The sequence below is a fragment of the Terrapene carolina genome, unplaced genomic scaffold (assembly GCF_002925995.2).
Source record: "Terrapene carolina triunguis isolate 2854851 unplaced genomic scaffold, T_m_triunguis-2.0 Scaffold430, whole genome shotgun sequence".
Classification (NCBI taxonomy): domain Eukaryota; kingdom Metazoa; phylum Chordata; order Testudines; family Emydidae; genus Terrapene; species Terrapene triunguis.
Window position 1 is genome coordinate 400,985 of NW_020664781.1, and position 18,498 is coordinate 419,482.

The 18,498-nt window shown below is 53.2% G+C and overlaps 1 protein-coding gene across 3 annotated transcripts in view; it reads right to left on the reverse strand.

Moving 5' to 3' along the window:
• Positions 1 to 12,625, reverse strand: part of LOC112106701 (beta-arrestin-1) — a 169,024-nt gene extending 156,399 nt beyond the window's left edge. For all 3 annotated transcript variants that reach the window (XM_024200090.3, XM_024200089.3, XM_024200091.2), the window contains exon 1: positions 12,090 to 12,625. In XM_024200090.3, coding sequence (XP_024055858.2) covers positions 12,090 to 12,109 — 20 coding nt within the window. In that variant the 5' untranslated portion in view covers positions 12,110 to 12,625. The remainder of the gene's footprint in view (positions 1 to 12,089) is intronic.
• Positions 12,626 to 18,498: the final 5,873 nt, after the last annotated feature.

Consider the following 18,498-nt stretch of genomic DNA (forward strand, 5'->3'; position numbering starts at 1 on the left):
GCTGCACAGGCCGGGGTGGGCATTGCAGAAGGCTGTAAGGCAGCGTAGGAGCACCAATCGCTCACACTGGCAGCATAGGGGGAGGGAGGACGTCCAGGGACAGGTGATGGATGGATCCGTGTTTCTAAGACAGGCCTGCTGCCCCTGCAGTCTGGCAATAGAAACAGGGCCAAGTCTTGGAGCTCCCATCCGGATCCAAACGTCCCCTGATTTCCGATCGGGGTTTTGGTTCAGCCCGTTAGACACCAGGGCCAGCTGCCAGTTTCAGCTCTGGATTTTGAGCTTCCTGACCTCACAAGCACAAGGCAATTCTTAGATCGAGATGGGCTGTTTGTCTAAAAGCTCGGCTCTAGTTCAAACCGGAATTAATGCAGGGAAGCTCTCTGGCCTGTATGACACAGGAGGTCAGACGGATCCGTGGAATATCTGAATCCAAGCTGGGATCTGAAGGAGGACTCGGCCGCGGCGTTCTGGAAGTTGCTGGGGAGTTTTCCCATGGTTTAAGCAGCAGCATAGGAGAAAGCACAAAGATTCTTGTGGGAGAAGCAGATGATCTAGGGTGGCATCGCAGGGGCAGTAAACACGGGTCAACTGCGTGATAAGACACTGGGGTGGATATGTGAGGTGGGGACAGATGGAGAAGGGCTTTGAAAGTGAGAACAAGTGTGTGTGTGTGTGTGTGTGTGTGTGTGTGAGAGAGAGAGAGAGAGAGAGAGAGAAAGAGAGCGTGCAAGAGATGCCATGGATAAGGCACCCAGGGGCTGTGCAATGATATAGTGCCACCACTTGGGGAGGGATGGGTGAAACCTCAGAAAGGTCCAGAAGCTGGGAGAAGCATCCAAGCATATCCACATCCCTTTGGGCTGTGGGCCAGGCTCATCTCTCTGCAAAGCAGGAACTCTTGTGCTATTTCCACTCCCTCATTATGACTGGGACTTTGCATTTCTGGGGCAAAATGTTTCCCCTCCTTGCCCCCCAACATAACTGATTTCTCCCCTTCGTAACCCAACTCGGGACTGGGACAACCTGAGGACTGTCCTGAGGGTCTTCTATGATATGTGGAATCACAGTCCTCCTTAAACAGGAGGCGTTCATCAAATCACAACACTACAACCACAAACACACTTCCACTCAGCTCATGTTCCAGCTTGGTCTCCTTTGTCTACCAGGAACTCTATATAGCACATGGAGACACCTAGTGGCTGAACTGTAGACTGCAAGGAAACATACTGCAGCGACTGTGAAATGATTCCATTGGACACACCCCATAACACGTGTATGTAATGATGCCCCTGAGCAGGCTGCCTACGGGGATTATTCTTGGGGCCTCAGGTGCTGAATGCATGAGCCTCTATGGGTCCTTTAGCCAGACGGCTGGGGAAGGAAATCTCATGGGGCCCAGCAGCTTGATCCTCACAATTAAAAGGGACGTGCTGGCACCAGCCTTTGCCAGGTCTCCATCAGTACCACTGGGGAGGGGGACGGAACAAGCAAGCTGGGTTCCACACCTGCCAGTTCCCAGCCCATGTCCTATCTGAGCCTTAGTGAAAACAAAGCAGGCCAGGGCTGGAAACGCTGCCTCACTGTCAATGACTTTCCTTGGCTGGGGTACAGCAGGCACATGTGCTGGGGGAGGATCGGGGGATGCTTGTTTAGAGAAGCTGCAAATAATTAGGTGACATGTTTGAGTGTTTACTGTGCCGGCCTGGCCGCATGAGCAGCAGGAGCCTGCCTCGCGGTTTACTCCTTTGGAGATGCTGCCGTCAGTTCCAGGACAGAGCTTTGGAGCACGGATGGCAGATGGTTTAAAGACATATCACCTCAGAGCAGGTACCGAGAGGGCAGCGGCGAGACAAGCGTCCCACACAATGCCCCTGCCTTGTGGGGAAGAGACGGCCAGGCTCCGGGATGCACGGGTACTAGTTGTGACGGGGGCTGCTGAGATATGGAAGCTGCTCCACAACATGGTTCACACTGGCCTTGCCACAGCTGCCAGATGGGAATGATCTTGGACTGAAGCAGCAATGTAGAGGTAAAAGGCTCCTTTCTCCCTTTACCAGTACCCATAACAACACCTAGCTCTTATCATCAACCCTGTTTTACAAATGGGAAAACTGAGACACAGAGCAGCGGAGTGATTTGCCCCATGTCGCACACACAGAGTCCATGGTGAAGCGGGGACTTGAACCCATATCTGCTGACTCCCACGCCTTTGGCCCAGCCACTGGACCATCCTTCCGCCCCTACTCCTGTGGAAACTCAGCAAAAACATACCTGCCCCTAAACTGCTCCCCTTCTCCATACACACTGCTCCACGTCCTGTGAAACACAAGCCATCATGGCTGGGGTTCTTTCCCTTTCACGACTGTGCACCAGGATCCCCTGGGATATCAGCACTGCCCTGAGAACGGAGGGTGTTAGTTAACTTGGTCTCCCGTATGCTGGCTTTGCAGAACACAAAATAGTGTAGGTCCTACTTAAACAAGGGCTATTTTATTTCACAGTGATAGAATTGTGGGTAAAAACAAAAACATGAACTACAAAACATGCAAAAGGCAATTCCCATCACTAGCAACGTGTAACTAACCAGAGGAATGACTTAGCTAGGGACATGACAGGTTTCTAGATCACTTGGAGTCCTTAAATCAAGACCAGATGTCTTTCTAAAAGAGATCCTTAGGCTTGGAAGGATTAGATTATTATCAGTAAATGTCGGCAAACGTTGATTTCACCAAACACACACAAACCGAGGGGAAACGTATTTCCACCAATCATCGAAATGTGCAGCTAGGCAAAGGAAGAAAAATGCTCCTTGAGAACTTCTTAGCGTCTGATTGAAGGATATCGACTTTGTATATTTTGACATGTGATGCTGACAATTTGTGTTTTTAACGTTTATGAAGCGTTACAATTTTACACGTCATTAAATAATTATTGTCTGACTTCCCCTCCCCTGCAATGTCTGACCCTCCCATACTTCCCCACAACTGGGAAAATGTAAAAATCCATTATTTTTTTAAAAGCTTAAAACGAAACATCGATTTGATCAGCATAAATTACATAAAAAACAAACTGAATGAAGCCACGCCTACTCATAGGCATTTAGAAACAGGGTGCAGCATAGCGCCCTCTAGTGCATGCTGCCGGCTGTCACCGGAAGTGGGTTAGAGAAAGACGCGGAGATGGGCAGCGTTCAGACACTGAATCTGGTTGCATCCATCCTGTCACTGAGGTAATTATTAAATCAAAGCATTTCACTGAGAGCCGAGACGTCCTGCTTCTGCGTGGGACCCTCCTCTGAAATCATTAAGAACCTTAATTGTATGGCGCACTTGGGGGATATGCCATGCTTCTGTAGACATGGAGGTCTGGATAACTGGGGGGCCAGTTTTCGGACCTTTTACCCACGGGGTTTGTTAAATCCACCTTCAATTTAGGCACTGGTCCTGCAATAAGCTCTCTGCTCCCACTGGAGTCTTTTCACATAGGATCTCACTCCAGGATCAGGGCCTTAGTTTGTAAGATCTAAGGGTAGATTGTTTCCTCTGTGTGTCTGTACAATACATAGCACAATGGCACCCCGGGGTACAGGGCCGGCTCCAGGGTTTTTGCCGCCCCAAGCAGCAACAACAACAAAAAAAGCCACAATCGCGATCTGCGGCACTTCGGCTCTACCGCCGCTGCTTCAGTCTTCGGCGGCTGGTCCTTCGCTCCGAGAGGGAGTGAGGGACCCGCTGCCAAATTGCCGCCGAAGAGCCGGACGTGCCGCCCCTCTCCGTTGGCTGCCCCAAGCACCTGCTTGCTGGGCTGGTGCCTGGAGCCGGCCCTGCCGGGGTATGATACAGTGGTCCAGGGAACCCCGCAGAATTTAAGGCCGGAGGGAACAATTACGATAGTCTACTTTCCCCTTCAGCATCATACAAGGCCAGAGATCTCCCCCTAGTCATTCCTGCACTGAGCCCTAAGCAGTTAGTTCCCCGTCCCACCCAGCTCCTGATCTCAACAGCTGGGGGTGCTACAGACAGACTCGGCTGGAGCAGAATTTAAGAGCCAAGCTTCAGGCTTGCAGATTTTAGCAGGTGAGCTACAAGCGTGACGCTCTCAGGGCAGCCCTAGCGTTCAAAGGGTTAACTCGGGTGTTTGGAAATCCAGGAACTTCTCCATGTGGGAAAGATTATGGACATGTCAAATATTGGTGAAGCATTTGCTTCTTAAGGGCTCCCACCACCGGTCAGCTTTCATAACTAAGCAAATCCAGGGCCATGCTCCTTTGAAATGACATTCCCAGGCACACCTGTGCCTTGTAATTTAGGGAAACATCAAGACCAACACATGAATTAAGCTGCCCCCAATCAACAGAACCCTCCAGGGTCTGGCTTCTTTAGCATTTCCATGCTTGTTCTCTGCAGGATACAGGCTGATTTTAATCATGGACATTTTAATACCCCTCAAAGCTTTAAAAAAAAAAAAGATTCCAAGGGATTTGATTCCAAAACTTTGCACATTAGAGGAAACGCACCCTGAAAATTAAAGGAAAAAGAGAGAGCGGGAGAGATTTGTCAATTTAATCCAATCCTAGCCAGCCTGTCAGGCATGCAGTAAGAGAAAGAAGCTGTGCGTGGGCGGGTCTAACGTAATATCACTTCTCCCCGCGCTGCTATTCCTGCTGGCTGAGGCTGGGCAGTTGTAACAGCGGTTTCCCTGCAAATATTTCGGTAAGGCTTGCTTTGCCGCTCTCCTGCCAACGAACGGCATCTCCAAACCCACCCAGAGGAGAGATCTCTCAGTCACGTTACAGATGTTAATTAAGCCTCAAATCCCACCCGGGAGCTTAGGTCAGGGTTAATATTCCTATTATGCTGGTAGGGAAACTGAGGCATGGATTATTTAGGAAGGAAATCCAATAGGTGGTGTGCTCTTTTGACAATCCCAGCCTAAGTGACTTGCCAAGATCACACAGCGAGTCACTGGCGGAGGCGGGAATAGAGCCCCGGAGTCCTGACTTGTGACCCAGTGCTCTCCTCTGTGTAAACACCAAACGGCACAATAGGACAGAGGAGACACCGTGGTGCAAATCGGGCGGTATGGTGTGGTACGTCGTACCAGGAAGATATTTATAGCCGTAGGTACCGGAAAGACAGGAGGAGGAGAACGTGGGGAGGGCTGTGGTGCATTGGCAGAGCTGGCACAGCACATCCCCAAGTCACCACTTTGCTTGGCAATCACCATCAACCCCCCCCCCCCCACACACACACACACCGAACGCTGCTAAGGCAGAATCCACAGCAGCCGCGGGGCGCACCACGGCCTGCAAGCTCCATCCCAGGCCGCTTGACGCCAGACCCTACAAGTCCCTCTCTCCGTCCTCATATCAAATCCGCTTCCCAGGGTAGGCTCACAGACAAGCTGCTGCGTTTGTATGGTGTTCTCAGCACAGACCCTCCCCAGAGCGTAAAACTGAGCTCTCTACAGGGAAAGAGTCAGCAGGAGAATGGGGCAGGAAATCAGAGGGTCTGCCAGGGTGTCCCATCTGACTCCACAAGCAGCTATTGCTTTCCAGGGGCCCGAAGCAGCAGCCTGCGTGTGCCTGTGGATGCGCACCCATGCACGTGTGATTGTATGTACGTGACGGGGGGAGTCTGGTAGGATATGTCGAATTTGTAATCTAGTCCTGTGTGTGTGTGTGTGTGTGTGTGTGAGAGAGAGAGAGAGAGAGCGCATCTACAACACATGAAATTGTATGTACACGATGGGGATTTGGGTGGTGGAATGTCAGTTTCCTTATCTATTCCTCTCTGATCGTATGTACATGATGGGGGGAAGCATGGAGGGACATGTCAATTTCATGATCTGCTCCTGGGCGTGCGAGCACCCACCGGAGCGGAGATTGGGGAGAGAGGCCGTGTGTCCGGTTCACTCCTGTGTCGCTGCCACATTGGCGTTTGACTGATCCCTGGGGTCCTCTAGACACGAGATCGGCAGCCAGAGGCACCCGACGCTCAGCCATGGGCAGCGATTACCAAAGCCAGTTCGCAGGCAGCCAGCAGCAGGGCCTCACCACCACAAGGACTGGCTGCAGGAAGCAGCTCCCTTCTTCTTGGGCCTGGGGCAAGGGTTATTCAGGCAGGGGTGAGGAGGAAACCCGGTGACTGTGGGTGTGCAAAGAGCTAGCACAAGGCCTGAGGGCTAAGCAAGGCTGCAGTGGCACCTGGGCTTTGATTTCTCCATGCAGGGCTCAAAGTGAGGCAGGAGTTCAGTGGGCCCTAAATTGTAATTTCCCCCTATCATGATTGCTGCTGCCTTCCCGTCTCTGCCTGCTCCAGTCCACCCCAAACACAGCTGGGCCAATCCCCTCCTACTGCCATCACGGTCTCTATACTGACTTCCCTTTGCTGTCTGCAGGACACTGAACCTTTAAATCACGGAGAAACAACAAGAAAGAACAAAAGTCAAGTCTCCAGGAGAGAGCGCAGAGTGTATGTGTGTGAGTGAGTCTGCAGGGGCTCAGAGAATGAGAAAACCAGTCACACGCCTTCTGCCCACAGGCAGAGGGCTTAGAAATGTAAAGGCGCCGTGTGCAGAAAACAAAAGGCATCGTAGTCCCGTGGGGACGAGCACCCCAGATATTGATCAGATCCGTTCATATTTTGCTTTACTCTCTGCTGGGACGGTAGAAAGAGACCCGTTGCACTTTCTGGCTCACCTGCTCCTAGCACACAGCTGCACTGCTCAGGTGCAGGGGAGATTTGGGCTGGGATTCCCAGGGGAGTCTACCGGTTGAAAGTCAATGGGAGTGAAAATGCCAGCTCAGGGTGTAGGTTACATACCAGCTGCTGGCTGTGAAACACTCCCTGCAACAGGAGTGAAACTGGAACTTGTGAGCTACCCCTGAGCAGGGACTTGGGGATCTTAGCTGTGTGGGGAGAGCGTTTCTCACCCCGGACGAGCTGTGAATTGCATATGAAGAGAACAGTGTAATTAAAGAGGCGCTGTGGAGCCACTTGGCGGTGTCAGCTGGCAGCTCAGAGACCCAGCTGAAAGGAAAGCAGCGTGGGCAGACAGTTCTCCACATGTGGCCAGGCAAGTCGCACCTCCGCTAAGGCACAGCCCCATCCCTGTGGAGGCATTTACAGGGCCCCATCACCCAATGTGTTTTTCTTCACAGCCCCTTGGGAGGCAGGGTGGTGTCCCCACCCCCGTAGCCCAGATGGGGAACTGAGGCACAGGCAGCATAGGCCGCTTGACAAAGATATCAAGGGGCCTGCAAAGAGGGGGGATTTTCCCAAGCCCTTCAGCCCCACTGGCCACCTGGCCCTCAGCAACTTGCCCAGGGTCATGCAGGGCGTCTGTGGCAGAGGTGGGGATTGAACGCTGGTCTCCCAAGTCCCAGGCTGGCCCCCTAACTGGGCCAGACTTCCACGCTGTGGGCAGCAGGGAAACCAGGGCTCTGGCTCTCTTGTCTCACAGACAGACCGGGCAGATCTCAGGGGATGCATGAGCTCTGTGGGCTCTCCCTGAGGGCAGGCCCATCCCTGCTGCTGAGTGCCCTCAGAGAACCCTCTGAGAGGACTGAGCAGGGCTGAAACCTGCCGTGTCCTAGGAAAATCCCATCGGTTTCTCTACAAGTTGCTCCTGACATCTCAGGCTGGACAGGGCCCCTCTAGAAATGCCGGGGATGTTTGCTCCTCTAGGGTTCTAGGCATAGGCTCCGACTCCGTGGGTGCTCCGGGGCTGGAGCACCCCCGGAGAAAAATTAGTGGGTGCTGAGCCCTGCTCCGCCCCCCTGTTCCAGCCCACCTCCGCCTCCTCCCTTGAGCGCGCCGCCGAGTCCTGCTTCTCCCCCCTCCCTCCCAGCACTTGCGCCGCGAAACATTTGCGCCTATTCATTTCATTGGGTGACCCCTGGTTCTTGTGTTATGTGAAGGGGTAAATAACATTTCCCTGTTCACTGTCTCCATCCCATTCATTGTTTTATAGACCTCAATCATATCCCCCCTTAGTGGTCTCTTTTCCAAACACACACACACACTGGGTGGAGAACGCCCCCACCCCACCCCCCCACACACACTCGGCCCCGCCCCCCCCCCCCCCACACACACTGGCTACAGCTCCGCCCCCCCCACCCACACACACACACTGGGTACAGCTTCGCCCCCACCACCCCCACACACACTGGGTATAGCATCACCCTGCATACACATTGGGTACGGCGCTCCCTCCCCCACACATACACACACACACACACAGACACATACACAGGGTACGGCGCCTCCCCCCACCACATACAAACACACACACTGGGTACTACGGCACCCCCCCCACACACACTGGGTACAGCACCCCCATCCCCTGCACACGCGCATCCTAACACCCACCCCCTCCTTGTGTGTGGCCGTGGAAGGGGTTACAACAGACATCCCAGCCTGACTGGCCCAGCACAGACACGAATCAGCAGAAGGGCAGCAGAAGCCCAGCTGCCTAGGCGGGATGGAAGGGGAGTGAGACGGTCCCTTAAGTACCTTGGGCATAAATGATTCAGTCCACAGAGTAGTGCCGCAGGGAGAGAGGCAGGGTGCACCAGGCCTACAGGCAGCAGAATTTGGTTCTTCTCAGCACAATAACCTCCGTGACTCAGTTTCCCCAGGTGCGATGGCACTTTCCTCACAGGGGAGGAGACGGTTGGGCAGCTGAACTTGTCCCAGCTTGATCTCCAGTGGAGGATAGAGACAAGCCAGCTGAGCTCAGTTGCCTTGGAGGAACATATGGGAAGAGACCATCCCTTAAGTACCTGGGGCCTAAATTATTAATCACACACAGCGGTGCAGAAGGGGGATCCCGGTGAAAGGGAAACCTCAGGAGAGGAATCCTGCTCAGTCCCTTAGCTCAGTGACTACAAAGCATCAGGCTGGACAGCCTTAACCCTTTCCCTCCCATGGTTGGACGGGGTGCGTGTGTTTGTGTACGTATGCACACAGGCATCCTAAAGTAGCACGGCAGGGCTGGCCACAAGGGCTGGCCCTGTGTTATCAAAGGTTTTAAGAGCAACGCAACCATCTGATCTCACACAAGGTTCTTGACTCACGGGAGTTTTTCAGAGTTCGTGTACTTCTCATTGCGGACTAGTTCTTCCAGTTCCTGGAAACGCTATCCATAGTGTGTGTGCGTGCGCGCATCCAGGCTGGTACCAACGCCCTCTGCTGGATGGACTCACAACTGCTCCAGTGTGTGTCTTAGGCCCTATACTGCTAACAGCGAAAGGAGAGTCTCCAGTCTACCCCTTTTTATTTCAAGCACAAAGGGGGGAACTTTCAAAGGCACTTCCATTTGTGGCTTGAAAATCTCCCTCAGGCTCAACTTTAGGATCCAGTCTGACAGTTTCTCGGTAACACTTCTGTCAGGTTGGTAGAGTCACGCCAACAGAACTGCTCTCGGGGCCTGGCACAAGGCCCTCTCGTGTTTATAAGAGCACCGAGCACAATGGGGCTCTGGCCCAAGACTGAGCCTCCTACGTGCTATCGCAATACAAATAAATAACAGTGCGACGTATGGTAGCAAGGAAACGCTGTTGGACTGCACTCCCCAGACAGGCAGCTCTGTGCTTAGAAATCAGAGAATTAAATATGAAAGACAGTTAGCAGCAAAATCCAAACAATAAATAGATTTAAAACCCCAACAACATGTCTGTGCAATATGCCACAAAGGGAATCCAGTTCGTTTAGCTCAGCGGTTCTCAAATTGGGGGTCAGGACCCCTCAGGGGGTTGCGAGGTTATTACATGGGGGGGGGTCGCGAGCTGTCTGCCTCCACCCCAAACCCCGCTTTGCCTCCAGCATTTATAATGCTGTTAAATATATAAAAAAAGTATTTTTCATTTATAAGGGGGGGCGCACTCAGAGGCTTGCTCTGGGAAAGGGGTCACCAGTACAAAAGTTCGAGAACCACTGGCTTAGCTAATGACGGTAGCAAGGCCAGATTTTTAAAGGGATTCAAGCACTCAAAGACCTTTACAATTCCAGCATTTGGTCCCTTCTCCTGTCTTTGGGCCAGCCGCTAGAGGAGAGAATCATTCGTGTATTACAGTTCGCTCCTGCACTATCAGAGTACAGTTGTGTCCCTCTCTGCCTCTTGAGTCTGTACTGAACCAACGGTCCCACCTGGCTTTAGGGGGTGCCCTCTTTCACAAGATTCAGCCGGATGGTCTCCTTCTTTTCCCACACTGTTGTGTAGTGTTGCTGTGAGCTGTTAACCAGCTGCCACAATCCCACCCCAGAAGTGGCTGCATTTCAGTTATGAGTAAAACAACAGGTGCATTTTAGCTATGGATGAATCAATTTTTATGTATATAGAATAATCCACTGAGGGAAAGGGGCTTGAAACCGTAAGCTGGATCTAATTTTTGTGACGGGCCTACCTCCTAAAACCTATGCACTCTGAGATGAGGACCCTATTGTACACATACCTAGTAAGAGACAGTCCCTATTCTAGAGCTTGCAAGGGGTGGGTGGGGAAAAGGGAGGATTCTTATCTGCATTTTGCAGGTGGGGAAACTGAGGCACAGAGAGGCGCAGTGTCCAAGGTCATAGAGGGAGTCTATGGTAAAGCCACGAATTGAACTAACAGCTCCTACGTCCCAGAGCAGCGTCTTAGCCACTAGACCATCCTCCCTGGAGGAGGAGGGGCAGCTCTGGGAGGGGATTTTGAAACATGCCCCCGATCCAAACCTCTGAGCATCAGGTACGGCGTGGGAAGCGGCAGCGCAGTTCAAGTTGCCCAGGGCTGATAGCTGTCCCCTGGAGACTCTCCCCAGCACCGACTCCACCCACCTACTACAAGCCCCCTGGCCAGTGCCAGGTGCCCCAGAGGGAATGAACAGACCCCGTAATTATCAAGCGATCCACCCCCTGTCGCCCGTTCCCAGCTTCTGGCAAAACTAACTAGGTAACGCTGCACATGCTACTGAATGAGACTCATGGCTCATCCCCACCGCAACATCGCCGAGCGGGCCAGCTGCACCACACATGAACAGGGAGTGGGGGGTGACCATGAATCCCCCTCCCCAAAGGGACCCCGCCTTAGTGCCGCCCTGCGAGCTCCCAGACGAGACGGCAAAGCCCCAAAGCAGGCCAGCCAATTGCAAGGACAGCGCCGTGTTCATCTGCGCTCAGTGACCGGGCCATGAATCTAAACGTGGCCTGGCGCCAACCAGCCCTGATCCCCTTTGCTTTGTGTTCTGGAGAGACCAGGTGGGAAAGCGACTACGATTCGCAGGGGGGCACAGACCCAGCTTCCATAGACCCCCCCAGCCAGCAGCTGTGCAGTCCCTGACTCAACAGGGGAGCCAGCCCTGCTCCCCCAGGCAAGAGACCAGCAGGGGCTTGGCTCTGAAAGGAAATCAACATGCACAAGGATTCCTCAGCAGCCCACACTGCCCTGGACTGGGTCCAGGCAAAGCCAGAGCTGAAAAGGGAAAATGCCTCCAGTTGGGAAATGCAGCCCGCCCCCCAAAAATGGGACCACCCCGCAACTGCCCCAGCATGTCAACAACCCCAGCAAACAGCCCGGGAGAGGGAGCTGCTCACTGCAAAGCCGCCACCTCTCTACTCATCTCTTCCCCGGCGGGGAACCAGGCCAGGGAGAAAACCACCCGCTTTTGAAAAGTCCCGTTTTTCAAGCCTCCGCTGTCTCATCTCCCAAGGGCTGGAGCTGCAGCGCTCCGGTCGAACAAAGCGACGGACGCCGGGCACCCTGGCTAGCGGCAGATGCCTCCCGAGAGCGAGAGCCCAGGATAATGTGTGATTCATTGGGCTATGAATGTGCATTAGGTAGAGAATGCCTCATCGGAGAGCGGATTGCTTGGAGTCTGCGTTCTCTCTCCTGTGCCATTAAATACCACACACCGCTCTGCTGCTCTGCACACAAAGCAAATGCCTAGATCTCCCCCCCCCCGCCCCCCCCGACCCCTAAAAAAAAAAATCCTAGTGGATAGAAATGCAGCGGGATTATAGCGGTAACTACGGTCCAGCAAACATCCAAATAATGCAAGAGCCAGAATCACCATCTGCAGCAGAATAATAACAATATTAACCAACCTGGTTCCTTTGTCTCCCATGGCCCAGGCCAACCTTCCAGCCACTTGTCAGGGAGTCAGGGAAGGAGCAGAGAGGTGTGGAAAATTACTAGATATTAATGTGGAGCGAGCCAAGGAAGCGGTCTCTTTAGGCAGGAACGGCCTCTCGTGCTCTCCCCCGCACAAACACGCAGACCCCGGCTGCAGACGATGCAGAGAACTCCACGGGGCTGTCGCCTTCCTCCGTGTCTAATAACAACAAGGCGGCTGGGCGTGTGTCCGTCCGGCTCTGAAGTGCCTTTGTTTCTGGAGATCACAGAATGGAACAAGCCCAGCTGTTGTGCACGGATGTAAAACCAGCCATGAGATTAGGGGCACAGGCGGAAATCCAAGGCACAGGGACACACACACACACACACGCACACAGAGGATCCCTTAGAGGGAGGTTGCTCGCATACACGGCTGCTCCATCTCTCCCACTGACAGCTTCCCCTCTTGCTTCTATGGCGAGAGATCCACCCTCGCTCGGCTCTGAGCAACACTGCCTCCTACTCCAGCCTTGCACAGCTCAGGACGGAGCCGTGCACAGCTGCTGCAGCCAGTGTGGTAACAGGCTCAGGCAATAATAATCATCATCTCCACTCCGACTGCCCAGAGCTGCATGAGAGCAGGGGGCTGGCTCTGCTCGTGGCCTGTGAACTCCAGAGTGTGTGTGTGTGCTCGGGAGCTGGCCACGCAGGGGAGTTTGTGTCTCCTAGAAATGCTCTGTGACCCTTCTCTTTCTGATGCCAAACAGCTGGGTTTGGGCAGAACCCATCCCACTCTGGCTGCTTGGCTTGCAGGACAATGCACAACCGGTCTCACTCCGGCGCTGCCCTCGGAACTCACCCCTGATCAGCCTCTTATTAACAACCATCTTCCACTACGGCACATTGCATCCGAAGGGCTTTACAGACGAGAGAGACTGGAATTGCTCCCCCCCTCCCCCAGCTGAAATGCAGCCACCTCTGGAGTGGAACATGGCTACTGCAGAACACGGCCTCCCAGTGCTTAGCAAAGTTCTGTGCCTGGGGAAAGTAGGTGCCTTGTAACCAGCACTGGCTTCTAATTTGGGTGCAGGTCAGAGCTCCCCTCATGCTTCGGGTGCACATCCGAGCTTCAGTCACGCCATACTGGAATGTACATGAACATAGCGTGTGTCACATCCCCCTCTAGTGAGAACAACCTACCATTGCTGCCAGCGGACGGAGTTACTCCTTTAACGCAAGCAGCAGATGTCGGCGGTGTGGTGTTTAAGGGCCTGGGTTTAAACCCTCCTGATGACCCCTGGCATTTGCACAGGTGAGCAGAGATGCTAGAGCTACTGCCCCTGACGCCCCCTGCTGGCCTGACACAGCTTGTTTATTCACTTACTAGGCACGGGCTGGGTAGGCGGACTGGGGAAGCCTTGGTGGGTATGGATGCAGCCACATGAGCCCATTAGATAAGCTTCAAACCATACAGTGACGCGTGATGGACCACATCTGAACAGAACAAGCTCAATGCGCCTTTAGGAGACAATGGAAAAGAGGCGGGACTAGGTCATCCAGTCTGGCCTCCTGTATATAAACCCAGGAACCCAAATTAGCAACCAACGTATTACAGCCCACAGGAGACTGGACTATGCCATAGGCAGAGAACAGGAGGCTCCAAGGTGCACCAAGGCCCCTGCCATGGTGGGCAAATGATTAAATGAGACATACCCAGATGATAGCGAGTGACCTGCACCCACATGCTGCAGAGGAAGGAGAAAAAAAAACACCCCCAAAGGTCAGTGCCCATGTGACCAGGGGGGAAATTCCTTCCCGACCCCACACAGGGCGATCAACTAGACCCTGAGCACATCGCAAAGAACCAGCCAGGCAAGCACCAGAGAGCGAGAACGCTCAGTGACCCCACTCACCCCATCCAGAGCCTCTTCAAACCATATGGTTGTCTCAAGAGATGCAAAAATGAGCTTTGTGCACATGTAAGAGCACCCCGAATCCAGTGCCTGGTATTACAGTAGCACCTAGAGGCCCTAGCTGAGATCAGGGTGCCACTGGTTAGACTGTCCCCTCCACAGAGAACTTACAACCCAAATGGACAGAAGGCAGAAGAAAGGAAAAAGAAATACCCCCATTGTGCAGCTGGCGATCCCAGGGACAGAGACGCAGGGAGTTGTCCAAGGTCACACAGAGAGTTGGTGGCAGAGGTGAGGACTGGGACCGAGAACTCCTGGGTTGCACTCTGTGATGTGCTGGGGATATGAGGAGGAGGAAGATGGGAGGAAACAGGCAACCGTTTGTTTCAGGACATGAGCCTCACACAAGCTTCTCCAGGGTGTAGGGAGCAGGGGACGTCGCCGTAGCAAATTCTGTTTGTTTGCAAATCTCATTGCTGTTGTGGTTTGTCCCCTCTTGATTCTCTCCCATGAGGTCACCGACGTTCTAGGTCTCGCTTTAATTCTTGAAAAAGACAGCAGTGGCCCATTCCAGAAAACTGCTAGCCCAGCGTGAAGAGCTGCTCTCCAGTGAATACAAGGCTATTTGTGTAGCTGAGTGGTTAGCTAAAGTCAGAGGGTTCGGGGACGGGGCCACTTGATCCTTCCCACAGGCAGGAGACAATCTCCATTTCTGAGGCAGATGCCGAAGCTATTCAAATATCCTGAGCTTGACTCTCCTCAGCTCCCTGTGGTTCTCTTCCCACAGATGTTTATTTTCTGCACAAATGTGAGTACCAAATATTTTAGGCTGAAAACCCCAAATATTTCAGTTTCCCAGGTCTGACTACATCACCCATGATGCACCTCAGTCTCCCTTCTTGCAGAGGGGAGGCATTGCATCATGGGAGTCCCTGGCTCTGAGGCATGATGGGCAATATAGCCCAGCTGACAGAAGAACCACAGCTCCCATGAAAGACAATTTTCAGCCAGGCCTAGTTACAATGATACAACAATTGGGGACAGGCTCTGTCATTTACTATGGGTTTGTGCAGTGCCTAGCGCACAATGGAGCCCTTGACCTGGCTAAGGCCCATAAGAGGTCTTGGCAGAGGTACACTGTTATTAATCAGGTGTGAGCAGAGAACCGGCCCTTACCCAGCTGCGTGTGTATGAGTTATCTGGGAAACCTTTACAGTAATATCAATAATCTCTTTCCACTGCCGTCATCTGTTTCCTTTATTTCCATTTCACGCTGTTTGGCTGATGAAGCTAGACTGGTCAGTTTCACTTCCTGGTTCTCATGCACCAATCCTAACAACATAGGGTTAAATTCCACTCACACAGGTGGAGCTCTGACTCTGTGTGTAAGAGAGACGAATTCAGGCTTTTGTGCTTAGACCCGGAGACCCTCAACAACAGAAACCCTTTGGCTTGACACCTGCAGTGCGCTGAGAGCAGCCCTGCGTTCTCATCACCCTCTCCCCTGGGATCGCTTGGTCCGTCCACTTGTCAAGTCTTGTCTTAAATTAGATTTAGTGCAGGGACCATCTCTTCCTATGCATGTGCATAGTGCCCAGATCAACAAGGCCTCTGGCCACTACTGTAGTGCCCAGAATAGCACTTTTCAGCCCTGGATCTCAAAAGCACTGCCCCCAAGTGACTGGCCTGAAGTCACTTGCAGGCCACAGAATGGAAGCAGGGTCTCAACTTCCAGTCCAGTCTCTCTCTCCACTGAGCCCCAGTGCCCCGGTGTTCAGGTTCACAATGCAGCAGATGAACAGCTACTTTAAACCAATCACGAAGCCCTGTGTGTTCATATACAACCTGGAAGCCAGGTCTCTTCACACAAGGGTAGAGCAGGGTTCAGTTAGGGGCCGGCAGTCCCAAAATCCCAAATCCTGGGATAGCCTTATCGGGCAATCTGAGGGGCTGGTGGCCAAGTTACAGCCTGTCCTTCTCCAGGTTCCCCTGGTCGGACAAGGGGCAAGGGAATGGGCCCTCCCTCGCCAATAGGTCCCAGTCCAGAGCCCGAGGGGGAAGAGGTGAGGAGGGTCTCAGTCCCCTCTAGCTGATACCACAGACCAACCTCCCCTTGGCCACTTCCTACCTCCTCTGTTCTCCCCTCAGTTTGGGGCCTGGTCACAGTCTGGCGGAGGGTTGCTCAAGCAGTCTCAACGATTCAGACAATCGGCACTTCCCAGCCCCCGTCCCAGTGCCCAGTGATTCCTTTGTTGGGGGGAATTCAAGGGGGAAAGGGGTCAGGCGCCTGGTCGGGCCGTACCCACAGCCCGGGCCCGCTGTGGATTCCTCTGTCCCAGAAGCTACTGATTGGCTTCCTACCCGCAGACAGCCTCTCCCTCACAATCCCCCAGCTTGACTTCAGCATCCCCTCCTAAGCACGTCCTCCATCTGGAGCGTGCTCTGCAGCTGCTGAGGGACAGGGCCTTTACCAGCCCAGGCCTGCTCCATCACCCCCGTAGCCTTAGTGCGGGTCTGCAGACCGCATCACGGAGGTTTGTACAGTCTCGAGATGTGGCTCAGGCCCCAGAGTTTGGTTCTAGATCCGAACTATCCTGGAGCCAGGGGCTCCATACAGCTTAGGGTTGGTATGCCCACTGTGGCTTTACAGAGGGTCTTCACTTCTTACAAAACCCAAAGCCAAGATGTTTCCTCCCTTCGTTAACAGGCTGCAGAAAAAAGGAAACGTATTCTCCTAAAATAGCCAGCAGTCCCCACCCCACAGATGGCTGCCATCCATTTCACAGCAGCGTCAGCTGCTCTCGGCGTGAAATCCCAGCCTGAGAAACAGAAATGTCCCGTGACGAGTCAGCAAATTGTCACTTCAAGCACCAGCTCCCTCCTTACGTGGCGTCAAGCCATCAGACCTGGGGCTAAGTCCAAAGCTATTTCATCCCGACACCATACACTGCTAAAAATGAAGAGCTGCTCAGCTTCCTGGGCCATTGTCCTTTGGGGGTTGCAGGTTTTTACAGGAGTTTTAGGCCAGCGAAAGATTACCTGCCCCAGTCTCTCCCCCGACGGCACCCACACCTTCCACCTCGTAGGCTGCATTTTATTAACGATCTCAACAAGGGGACGAGTAGTAAGCTGACCAAGTTTGCAGATGACACAGAATTAAGGCATGAGCCAAAGCTACGTGAAGTCCACGGCCAGGCTCCACTTTATTTCCAAAGGTTTCGGATCCAGCCCTTATTTAGGTGACTCAAGACCGGAGAAGACTGAAGAACTTCAGAGGGACCTAACCAAGCTCGGTGAATGAGCAACATCAGAGCCAATGAAATCCAGTGCTGGCACATGCAAAGCAATGCACCTGGGAGGGAATAAGCTCAACTCACCACTCAGGGAACGTGGCCTGCACATCATCATCCACATCTCAATGAAAATCTCGCTCCTCAACGTACAGCTGCTGGCAACAGAGCAAACGCAGCATTACGACGTGTAAGGAATGGGGGGGGAAATGCTGAAAAAGTTCTAGAGAGCAATTTGGGACATAAGGTTACACTGAGAAGGGCACCTGGAAAAGGTGCAGTGGAGAACCAATCGTGCACTGGCAGAGGCTGCTGCTCCAACAGGCTTTTCCATCGCTAAATCTAAATTACTAGAGGCCCAGCGAAGGGATCACACCCCCCTTCCAAGCAGGTCCACGACATTGGACTAGACCAGCTGTTTGGTGTTCCAAAAACGTCCTGTGCCCACAGACTGTAAGATCTGGGGTGGGCAGCACTATAATAAAGTTGGCTGAGATCTTGGCTAAGTCACAGACTCCTGTTTACTTGCGGTAACCAAATCGGCTGTGAGCCAGGCAAAGAGGAATACAAGAGAAAGGCGTCCCAGTGCATCGATCAGCCAGCTTCCGCCGCTGCTGTGCCATATGATACTGTACGGGCGGGTGTGTCTGAGCACGGGCCGGAACCACTCGCTGTCTGTCCTTGGTGTTATACTGCAGACAGAGATCCTGCTCTAGCTCACGGAGCAGGGCCCGATGCTTGTGCATCCTGAGCAGCCATGCGGGCAGATGTGGTACAGCCACGTTCCAAGGTGCCTACAGCTTGGATACAATAGCGTGTCTCTCATCTGCCTCTGGGTGACTGCAGGCTGTCAGACGCGGTGACTTAGCCAATACAGACAGTGTCACAGGCTGCTGAGGCAGTGTGAATCAAAGGCCAGGCCTCTAAACTAAGGGTCAGGAGATCTGGGTTCTGTTCTCATCTCTGCCCCTGACCAGCTGTGTGACCTTCCCCATATCCATTTCCCAACTCACCCTGGGAGCATTTCATCTATTCCCTCTCACTAGGCGTCTATGCAACTGCCAGCACAACAGGGCCCTGATCTCAGTGGCGACGGCCGTAAAAGAGCAGTGACTTATCTGAGTTCACAGCTAGCCCTACAGCACCAGGGAAAAACATCACTATGCAGAGGAAAACGAAGCCTTCTTTTTAAAGAGAAA